The sequence below is a fragment of the Nerophis ophidion genome, linkage group LG01 (genome assembly GCF_033978795.1).
Source record: "Nerophis ophidion isolate RoL-2023_Sa linkage group LG01, RoL_Noph_v1.0, whole genome shotgun sequence".
NCBI lineage: Eukaryota > Metazoa > Chordata > Actinopteri > Syngnathiformes > Syngnathidae > Nerophis > Nerophis ophidion.
The window spans coordinates 1,250,535-1,263,468 of NC_084611.1; the positions used below are offsets into that span (position 1 = coordinate 1,250,535).

The 12,934-nt window shown below is 41.7% G+C and overlaps 1 protein-coding gene across 1 annotated transcript in view; it reads right to left on the minus strand.

The window, feature by feature from the left end:
- cep120 (centrosomal protein 120) overlaps window positions 1-12,934 on the minus strand; it is a 47,990-nt gene that overhangs the window by 1,005 nt on the left and 34,051 nt on the right. The window contains 1 exon segment of the mRNA XM_061888251.1: window positions 10,705-10,803. Within this exon segment, the coding sequence (XP_061744235.1) occupies window positions 10,705-10,803 (99 nt within the window).

A 12,934-nucleotide genomic window follows, 5' to 3' on the forward strand; every position in this document is an offset into this window, starting at 1 on the left:
CGTGCACACTCACACAGATCACGTGCACACACACAGATCATGTGCACACTCACAGATCACGTGCACACTCACACAGATCACGTGCACACACACAGATCATGTGCACACTCACAGATCACGTGCACACTCACACAGATCACATGCACACTCACACAGATCACGTGCACACTCACACAGATCACGTGCACACTCACACAGATCACGTGCACACTCACAGTGACATGGATCACGTGCACACTCACACAGATCATGTGCACACTCACAGTGACATGGATCACGTGCACATTCACACAGATCACGTGCACACTCACACAGATCATGTGCACACTCACACAGATCATGTGCACACTCACACAGATCACGTGCACACACACAGATCATGTGCACACTCACAGTGACATGGATCACGTGCACACTGATCAGCCAGCACCATGTGGCTCATTGCTACTGCAACAACACTCACTGCAAAGTATGATGTCATGTGATGACGTCACACCATACAGCGTGTGCTAGCAAGTATGATGTCATGTGATGACGTCACGCCATACAGCGTGTGCTAGCAAGTATGATGTCATGTGATGACGTCACACCATACAGCGTGTGCTAGCAAGTATGATGTCATGTGATGACGTCACACCATACAGCGTGTGCTAGCAAGTATGATGTGATGTGATGACGTCACACCATACAGCGTGTGCTAGCAAGTATGATGTCATGTGATGACGTCACGCCATACAGCGTGTGCTAGCAAGTATGATGTCATGTGATGACGTCACACCATACAGCGTGTGCTAGCAAGTATGATGTCATGTGATGACGTCACGCCATACAGTGTGTGCTAGCAAGTATGATGTCATGTGATGACGTCACACCATACAGCGTGTGCTAGCAAGTATGATGTCATGTGATGACGTCACACCATACAGCGTGTGCTAGCAAGTATGATGTCATGTGATGACGTCACGCCATACAGCGTGTGCTAGCAAGTATGATGTCATGTGATGACGTCACGCCATACAGCGTGTGCTAGCAAGTATGATGTCATGTGATGACGTCACGCCATACAGCGTGTGCTAGCAAGTATGATGTCATGTGATGACGTCACACCATACAGCGTGTGCTAGCAAGTATGATGTCATGTGATGACGTCACACCATACAGCGTGTGCTAGCAAGTATGATGTCATGTGATGACGTCACACCATACAGCGTGTGCTAGCAAGTATGATGTGATGTGATGACGTCACACCATACAGCGTGTGCTAGCAAGTATGATGTCATGTGATGACGTCACGCCATACAGCGTGTGCTAGCAAGTATGATGTCATGTGATGACGTCACACCATACAGCGTGTGCTAGCAAGTATGATGTCATGTGATGACGTCACGCCATACAGCGTGTGCTAGCAAGTATGATGTGATGTGATGACGTCACACCATACAGCGTGTGCTAGCAAGTATGATGTCATGTGATGACGTCACGCCATACAGCGTGTGCTAGCAAGTATGATGTCATGTGATGACGTCACACCATACAGCGTGTGCTAGCAAGTATGATGTCATGTGATGACGTCACACCATACAGCGTGTGCTAGCAAGTATGATGTCATGTGATGACGTCACGCCATACAGCGTGTGCTAGCAAGTATGATGTCATGTGATGACGTCACGCCATACAGCGTGTGCTAGCAAGTATGATGTCATGTGATGACGTCACGCCATACAGCGTGTGCTAGCAAGTATGATGTCATGTGATGACGTCACACCATACAGCGTGTGCTAGCAAGTATGATGTCATGTGATGACGTCACGCCATACAGCGTGTGCTAGCAAGTGCACACTACATGAAGTAGATACTATCTTCTAAGTGTACACTCAATGCACTATATAAAGTGGGTGCTAACCACCTGACTACTTCCAATACTACATCATGTGTACTAGCAGTACTATTACCTTGCAGTGTTAGGAGGTCAGGTATTTTAATTTTCCTGAAGGAATCAATAAAGTACTATCTATCATATATATATATATATATATATGTATATATATATATATGGATCCTCTTTGGACTGGACTCTCGCGACTGTGTTGGATCCATTATGGATTGAACTTTCACAGTATCATGTTAGACCCGCTCCACATCCATTGCTTTGGTCCTCTCCAAGGTTCTCATAGTCATCATTGTCACCGACGTCCCACTGGGTGTGAGTTTTTCCTTGCCCTTATGTGGGCCTACCGAGGATGTCGTAGTGGTTTGTGCAGCCCTTTGAGACACTAGTGATTTAGGGCTATATAAGTAAACATTGATTGATATAAATAAATGTACAGTAGGGCAAGAAAGTATTTAGTCAGCCAGCGATTGTGCAAGTTCTCCCACTTCAAATGATGACAGAGGTGTGTCATTTTCATCCTAGGTACACTTCAACTGGGAGAGACAGAATGGGGGAAAAAATCCAGGAATTCACATTGTAGGAATTTTAAAGAATTTATTTGTAAATGATGGTGGAAAATAAGTATTTGGTCAATAACAAAAATTCAACAATACTTTGTAACAAAACCTTTGTTGGCAATAACAGAGATCAAAGGATTACTGTAGGTCTTTACCAGGTGTGCACACCCAGTAGCTGGTATTTTGGACCATTCCTCCATGCAGATCTTCTTGAGAGCGATGATGTTTTGGGGCCGTCGCCGAGCAACACAGACTTTCAACTCCCTCCACAGATTTTCTATGGGGTTGAGGTCTGGAGACTGGCTAGGCCACTCCTTTGTTGCCCCGGCGGTGTTTGGGATCATTGTCATGCTGGAAGACCCAGCCACGTTTCATCTTCAAAGCTCTCACAGATACATGGCCCCATTCATTCTTTCCTTAACACGGACCAATCGTCCTGTCCCCTTAGCAGAAAAACAGCCCCAAAGCATGATGTTTCCAACCCCATGCTTCACAGTAGGTATGGTGTTCTTGGGATGCAACTCAGTATTCTTCTTCCTCCAAACACCACCAGTTGAGTTTATACCAAAAAGTTCTATTTTGGTTTCATGTGACCACATGACATTCTCCCAATCCTCTGCTGTATCATCCATGTGCTCTCTGGCAAACTTCAGACGGGCCTGGACATGCACTGGCTTAAGCAGGGGGGCACGTCTGGCACTGAAGGATTTGATTCCCTGTCGGCGTAGTGTGTTACTGATGGTAACCTTTGTTACTTTGGTCCCAGCTCTCTGCAGGTCATTCACCAGGTCCCCCCTGTGGTTCTGGGATTTTTGCTCACTGTTCTCATGATCATTTTGACCCCACGGGATGAGATCTTGCGTGGAGCCCCAGATCGAGGGAGACTATCAGTGGTCTTGTATGTCTTCCATTTTCTGATAATTGCTCCCACAGTTGATTTTTTCACAGCAAGCTGCTTGCCTATTGTAGATTCACTCTTCCCAGTCTGGTACAGGTCTACAATTATTTTCCTGGTGTCCTTCGACCGCTCTTTGGTCTTGGCCATAGTGGAGTTTGGAGTCTGACTGTTTGAGGCTGTGGACAGGTGTCTTTTATACAGATAACGAGTTCAAACAGGTGCCATTAATACAGGTAACGAGTGGAGGACAGAAGAGCTTCTTAAAGAAGAAGTTACAGGTCTGTGAGAGCCAGAGATCTTCCTTGTTTGAAGTCACCAAATACTTATTTTTTACAAATAAATTATTTAAAATTTCTACAGTGTGAATTCCTGGATTTTGTTTTCACATTCTGTCTCTCCCAGTTGAAGTGTACCTATGATGAAAATGACAGACCTCTGTCATCATTTGAAGTGGGAGAACTTGCACAATCGCTGGCTGACTAAATACTTTTTTACCCCACTGTACATGCATACATTATATATATATATATATATATTATATATATATATATACATACACATATATACATACATACACATATATAGATACATACATTTATATATGTATATATACAAACATATATATATATATATACAAACATATATATATATATATACACATATATACACACACACATATATATACACACATATATATACATACTGCATATATATATACACACACATGTATGTATATATATATACATACATATATATAAATACAAACATAAATATATATATATATATATATATATATATACATACACACATATATACATACTGCATATATATATACACACACGTGTATATATACACACATGTGTATATATATATATAAATATATATATGTATATACACGTGTGTATTTATATATGCGGTATGTATTTATATATATATATATATATATATATATATACACACATATATATACATACTGCATATATATATATACACAAACATGTATATATATATATCTATACCGGTATCCGGTAAGGACAAGTCACAGGTGGAACAAATCCTCAGTGCTGAACTCCTCAATATTTGCACCAGGCTCGCCGACAACAAACTATCCATACACTTAAGTAAAAGGGAATCCATCCTATTTGGGTCCCACATCAAACTTAAGAAGGTCAGTGACTTGACTATAAAAGTGGGTGACATTGTTATCACCAGGAAGGATGAGATCACCTACCTAGCTTCCATCTCTAGAAGCTAATCTTTCATGTGATAAAATGGCAACCAAGGTCATCAAAAAGGTCAACCAAAGAAAGAGATTCCTCTACAAAATCTCCTCTCTGGTCAACAAAAGCACCTTGAGGATTCTAGCGGGAACTCTCAGTCAACCCTTCTTCCATTACGCTTGCACCTCCTGGTACCCCAGCACCTCCAAAACCCTCAAATCTAGACTCCAAACATCCCAGAATAAGCTAGTCCAGTTACTTTTAGACCTCCACCCCAGATCACACCTCACTCCAACCCACTTCTCCAAAGTGGGCTGGCTCAGGGTGGAGGACAGAGTCAAACAACTTGCACTGAGCCTAGTCTATAAAATCCGCTACACCTCCCTGATACCCAAGTACATGTCAAACTACTTCCTGAACGTAAATGACCGCCATAACCACAACACCAGGGGGAGCTCCACAAACCACGTTCAACCCAGATTCCCCTCTAACAAAGGTCTTAAAGTCCTACTGAAAGCCACTACTAGCCACCACGCAGTCTGATAGTTTATATATCAATGATGAAATATTAACTTTGCAACACATGACAATACGCCCGCTTTACTTTACTAAATTGCAATTTTAAATTTCCCGGGACTTTTTTCTTGAAAACGTCGCATAAAGATGACGTGTACACGTGACGTCACGGACTGTTATGAATATGAGCGCTGCACACACACACAGCTAAAAGTCATCTGCTTTTATACGGTATAGCTCGGTTGGTAGAGTGGCCGTGCCAGCAACTTGAGGGTTGCAGGTTCGATTCCCACTTCCGCCATCCTAGTCACTGCCGTTGTGTCCTTGGGCAAGACACTTTACCCACCTGCTCCCAGTGCCACCCACACTGGTTTAAATGTAACTTAGATATTGGGTTTCACTATGTAAAGCGCTTTGAGTCACTAGAGAAAAGCGCTATATAAATATAATTCACTTCACTTCACTTCACTAATGACATAATTACACAGTATTTTGGACATCTGTGTTGCTGAATCTTTTGCAATTTGTTCAATTAATATTGGAGAAGTCAAAGTAGAAAGACGGAGTTGGGAAGCTTTAGCCTTTAGCCACACAAACACACGGTGATTCCTTGTTTAAAATTCACGGAGGTGAAACTTTACTATGGATCAGAGCGAACATAGATCTCAACCAAATGTCAACCAGCAGGTTTCGGTCAGAAAATTGTGGTTAAAAAGTCACTTCTTACTGGATATCAGCCAAGCTTGTGCCGCCCATAAAGCTGTTGTCGACTTCCCTGAGACACTGGCGTCAACACCCGGCTGTGGACACACCTCCGACTATCAGGTACTGCTAAACTCACTAAAACACTAGCAACACAATAGAAAGATAAATCCTAGTAAATGTCTCTAAAAACATATAAATCCGTCTCAATGCAACGCGATTGCAATCGCGTTTTTTTTTTAACTTGTTTTATTTTTTTTTCTAGTCCGTCACTATCAATATCCTCAAACACAAATCTTTCATCCTCGCTCAAATTATTGGGGAAATTGTCGTTTTCTTGGTCCGAATAGCTTTTTTGTTGGAGGCTCCCATTAAAATCAATGTGAATATGTGAGGAGTCATCACACTTGTGACATCATCGTCTGCTACTTCCACTACAGGCAGGGCTTTTCTGCAGTTGCCAACTTTATCCTCGATGTTCTCTACTAAATCCTTTCAGCAGAAATATGGCAATATCGCGAAATGATGAAGTATGACACATAGAATGGAGCTGCTATCCCCGTTTAAATAAGAACATCTCATTTCAGTAGGCCTTTAACTCATTCTCTTTCTATGCCACATCAATGTGGAATACACTCCCAACAGGTATAAAAGTAATGTGGAATACACTCCCAACAGGTATAAAAGTAATGTGGAATGTACTCCAGACAGGTATAAAAGTAATGTGGAATGTACTCCCAACAGGTATAAAAGTAATGTGGAATGTACTCCCAACAGGTATAAAAGTAATGTGGAATGTACTCCCAACAGGTATAAAAGTAATGTGGAATACACTCCCAACAGGTATAAAAGTAATGTGGAATACACTCCCAACAGGTATAAAAGTAATGTGGAATACACTCCCAACAGGTATAAAAGTAATGTGGAATGTACTCCAGACAGGTATAAAAGTAATGTGGAATGTACTCCCAACAGGTATAAAAGTAATGTGGAATGTACTCCCAACAGGTATAAAAGTAATGTGGAATGTACTCCCAACAGGTATAAAAGTAATGTGGAATCTACTCCCAACAGGTATAAAAGTAATGTGGAATGTACTCCCAACAGGTATAAAAGTAATGTGGAATGTACTCCCAACAGGTATAAAAGTAATGTGGAATGTACTCCCAACAGGTATAAAAGTAATGTGGAATGTACTCCCAACAGGTATAAAAGTAATGTGGAATGTACTCCCAACAGGTGTAAAAGTAATGTGGAATGTACTCCCAACAGGTATAAAAGTAATGTGGAATGCACTCCCAACAGGTATAAAAGTAATGTGGAATGTACTCCAGACAGGTATAAAAGTAATGTGGAATGTACTCCCAACAGGTATAAAAGTAATGTGGAATGTACTCCCAACAGGTATAAAAGTAATGTGGAATGTACTCCCAACAGGTATAAAAGTAATGTGGAATGTACTCCCAACAGGTATAAAAGTAATGTGGAATGTACTCCCAACAGGTATAAAAGTAATGTGGAATGTACTCCCAACAGGTATAAAAGTAATGTGGAATGTACTCCCAACAGGTATAAAAGTAATGTGGAATGTACTCCCAACAGGTATAAAAGTAATGTGGAATGTACTCCCAACAGGTGTAAAAGTAATGTGGAATGTACTCCCAACAGGTATAAAAGTAATGTGGAATGTACTCCCAACAGGTATAAAAGTAATGTGGAATGTACTCCCAACAGGTGTAAAAGTAATGTGGAATGTACTCCCAACAGGTGTAAAAGTAATGTGGAATGTACTCCCAACAGGTATAAAAGTAATGTGGAATGCACTCCCAACAGGTATAAAAGTAATGTGGAATGTACTCCCAACAGGTATAAAAGTAATGTGGAATGTACTCCCAACAGGTATAAAAGTAATGTGGAATGTACTCCCAACAGGTGTAAAAGTAATGTGGAATGTACTCCCAACAGGTATAAAAGTAATGTGGAATGCACTCCCAACAGGTATAAAAGTAATGTGGAATGCACTCCCAACAGGTATAAAAGTAATGTGGAATGTACTCCCAACAGGTATAAAAGTAATGTGGAATGTACTCCCAACAGGTATAAAAGTAATGTGGAATGTACTCCCAACAGGTATAAAAGTAATGTGGAATGCACTCCCAACAGGTATAAAAGTAAGTGCATCTCTATCCTCCTTCAAAAGCGCTCTAAAACACCTTCAGGCAACTTCCACCTTTTACTAATACCCTCCTCCATTCACATCCCATCTCCCCGGATTGTAAATAACCTAATGTAAATAATCAAATGTACTTCTAATGTATTTACTTGTTCTTATGCTATGTGAACTCACTATGTTCTCTGCTGGCTGTACATATCCTACTAAATAAGACCTACACTCTTTCAATGTCCACATTTCTCTGTTGATGCAATTGTTGATGACTGAAGTTCTGATATCAACCAAAGCTCCTCATCCCACCCCCGGATTGTAAATAATTCAATGTATATACTATGATGATTAACTTGTGTGATGACTGTATTATGTTGATAGTATATATTTGTACCATGAATTGATTAACGTGGACCCCGACTTAAACAAGTTGAAAAACTTATTGGGGTGTTACCATTTAGTGGTCAATTGTACAGAATATGTACTGTACTGTGCAATCTACTAATAATATGTACTGTACTGTGCAATCTACTAATAAAAGTTTCAATCAAAAGAAACAACAAACATACATATACAGACAGACAGATATAGAGTTAGTAGACGAGCACAGAAGGATGTATACTGAACAAAATTGGAAAAGCAACACTACTTTTTGCTGCCATCTTTCATGAGTTGAAGTCCAAGAAGTACAAGTTTGACTATCTGCTGAGTGTGCAAGAAGTGGGATGTTTTCATCTTCCAGGAATTGTGCACAGATGTTTGCAACCTTGGGCCGTGCAATGTCATGCTGCAACATGAGCTGATGGGCGGGGCCAAATAGCACAACAATGGGATTCAAGAGCTCATCAAACTATCTTTGTGCTTTCAAAATGTCATCAGTACAATGTACTTGTTGTCCATTACATACACCTGACTGTACCATAACATACACCTGACCGTACCATAACATACACCTGCCTGTACCATAACATACACCTGACCGTACCATAACATACACCTGACCATACCATAACATACACCTGCCTGTACCATAACATACACCTGCCTGTACCATAACATACACCTGCCTGTACCATAACATACACCTGACCATACCATAACATACACCTGCCTGTACCATAACATACACCTGACCGTACCATAACATACACCTGCCTGTACCATAACATACACCTGACCATACCATAACATACACCTGCCTGTACCATAACATACACCTGACCATACCATAACATACACCTGCCTGTACCATAACATACACCTGACCATACCATAACATACACCTGCCTGTACCATAACATACACCTGACCGTACCATAACATACACCTGACCATACCATAACATACACCTGCCTGTACCATAACATACACCTGCCTGTACCATAACATACACCTGCCTGTACCATAACATACACCTGCCTGTACCATAACATACACCTGACCATACCATAACATACACCTGACCATACCATAACATACACCTGACCATACCATAACATACACCTGACCATACCATAACATACACCTGACCATACCATAACATACACCTGACCGTACCATAACATACACCTGACCATACCATAACATACACCTGACCATACCATAACATACACCTGACCATACCATAACATACACCTGACCATACCATAACATACACCTGACCATACCATAACATACACCTGACCATACCATAACATACACCTGACCGTACCATAACATACACCTGACCGTACCATAACATACACCTGACCATACCATAACATACACCTGACCATACCATAACATACACCTGACCATACCATAACATACACCTGACCATACCATAACATACACCTGACCATACCATAACATACACCTGACCATACCATAACATACACCTGACCATACCATAACCTCACCCCACCATGGTCACTCCATTCGCAACACTGACATCAGCAAACCGCCCTCCCAAACACTATGTCTGCCATCTGCCCTGAAAAGTGAGAAGTGGGATTCATCCGTGAGGAGAAGGTGGTCTCCAACATGCCAGACGCCATGGAAGGTGAGCACTGGCCCACTCAGGTGGATTACAAGGACAAACTGCAGTCAGGTGGAGACACCGATGAGGACCACGAGCACGCAGATGAGCTTCCCTGAGACAGTTTCTCAGTTCGTGCAGAAATTCTTTGGTTCTGCAAAACAATTGTTGCAGCACCTGTCCGGGTGGCTGGGTCCTAGGCTGGTGTGCTAACACATGGTCTGCGGTTGTGAGGCCAGTTGGATGTACTGCCAAATTCTCTGAAACGCCGTTGGAGACGGCTTATGGTATAGAAATGGACATAAAATTCACGGGCAACAGCTCTGGTGGACATTCCTGCAGTCTGCGTGTCAACTGCACACTCCCTCAAAACTTATGATACAACTGCACATTTCAGAGTGGCCTTTTCTTGTGGCAGCCTAATCATGCTGCTTAATCAGAATCTTGATATGTCACGCCTGGGACGTGGGAGGGATTATCTTGGCTAAGAAGAAATGCTCACTAACACAGATTTAGACCGATTTGTGAACAATATTTGAGAAGAAAAGGTCTTTGGTGTATCTAGTAAAGTTTTAAAGTTCAAATCATGAAATATGGGAGTGTGTGAGTTGAATCTTAGTAATATAAATGAATAGATGGCTACACACCTAGTAGCAAAGTAATACTGCATAGCAAGGACAAAGAAGGGAAGTCAAGTTGTACATCGAAGTAGCGTGAGTAGTAGTACTAGAGTAAGTACCTCTTTAAAACGTGCAAGTTCTTTGAGGGCGCGGCCCCACTGCTGCTTGTAGTGAAGTTTGGACTTGGTGGTGGACTCCAACTTCCTCTCCAACTCCACCTTCAACAACATGGTGACAATGCGATATGTTGCTTCTGCAAGAAGGTATACTTTGGTACAACATGGTGACACTGTGATATGTTGCTTCTGCAAGAAGGTGTACTTTGGTACAACATGGTGACAATGCGATATGTTGCTTCTGCAAGAAGGTATACTTTGGTACAACATGGTGACACTGTGATATGTTGCATCTGCAAGAAGGTGTACTTTGGTACAACATGGTGACACTGTGATATGTTGCATCTGCAAGAAGGTGTACTTTGGTACAACATGGTGACACTGTGATATGTTGCATCTGCAAGAAGGTGTACTTTGGTACAACATGGTGACACTGTGATATGTTGCTTCTGCAAGGTGTACTTTGGTACAACATGGTGACACTGTGATATGTTGCTTCTGCAAGAAGGTGTACTTTGGTACAACATGGTGACACTGTGATGTGTTGCTTCTGCAAGAAGGTGTACTTTGGTACAACATGGTGACACTGTGATATGTTGCATCTGCAAGAAGGTGTACTTTGGTACAACATGGTGACACTGTGATATGTTGCATCTGCAAGAAGGTGTACTTTGGTACAACATGGTGACACTGTGATATGTTGCATCTGCAAGAAGGTGTACTTTGGTACAACATGGTGACACTGTGATATGTTGCATCTGCAAGAAGGTGTACTTTGGTACAACATGGTGACACTGTGATATGTTGCTTCTGCAAGAAGGTGTACTTTGGTACAACATGGTGACACTGTGATGTGTTGCTTCTGCAAGAAGGTATACTTTGGTACAACATGGTGACACTGTGATATGTTGCTTCTGCAAGAAGGTGTACTTTGGTACAACATGGTGACACTGTGATATGTTGCTTCTGCAAGAAGGTGTACTTTGGTACAACATGGTGACACTGTGATATGTTGCATCTGCAAGAAGGTGTACTTTGGTACAACATGGTGACACTGTGATATGTTGCATCTGCAAGAAGGTGTACTTTGGTACAACATGGTGACACTGTGATATGTTGCTTCTGCAAGGTGTACTTTGGTACAACATGGTGACACTGTGATATGTTGCTTCTGCAAGAAGGTGTACTTTGGTACAACATGGTGACACTGTGATGTGTTGCTTCTGCAAGAAGGTGTACTTTGGTACAACATGGTGACACTGTGATATGTTGCTTCTGCAAGAAGGTGTACTTTGGTACAACATGGTGACACTGTGATATGTTGCTTCTGCAAGAAGGTGTACTTTGGTACAACATGGTGACACTGTGATATGTTGCTTCTGCAAGAAGGTGTACTTTGGTACAACATGGTGACACTGTGATATGTTGCATCTGCAAGAAGGTGTACTTTGGTACAACATGGTGACACTGTGATATGTTGCATCTGCAAGAAGGTGTACTTTGGTACAACATGGTGACACTGTGATATGTTGCATCTGCAAGAAGGTGTACTTTGGTACAACATGGTGACACTGTGATATGTTGCTTCTGCAAGAAGGTGTACTTTGGTACAACATGGTGACACTGTGATATGTTGCATCTGCAAGAAGGTGTACTTTGGTACAACATGGTGACACAGTGGTATGTTGCTTCTGCAAGAAGGTGTACTTTGGTACAACATGGTGACACTGTGATATGTTGCTTCTGCAAGAAGGTGTACTTTGGTACAACATGGTGACACTGTGATATGTTGCTTCTGCAAGAAGGTGTACTTTGGTACAACATGGTGACACTGTGATATGTTGCTTCTGCAAGAAGGTGTACTTTGGTACAACATGGTGACACTGTGATGTGTTGCTTCTGCAAGAAGGTATACTTTGGTACAACATGGTGACACTGTGATATGTTGCTTCTGCAAGAAGGTGTACTTTGGTACAACATGGTGACACTGTGATATGTTGCTTCTGCAAGAAGGTGTACTTTGGTACAACATGGTGACACTGTGATATGTTGCATCTGCAAGAAGGTGTACTTTGGTACAACATGGTGACACTGTGATATGTTGCATCTGCAAGAAGGTGTACTTTGGTACAACATGGTGACACTGTGATATGTTGCATCTGCAAGAAGGTGTACTTTGGTACAACATGGTGACACTGTGATATGTTGCTTCTGCAAGAAGGTGTACTTTGGT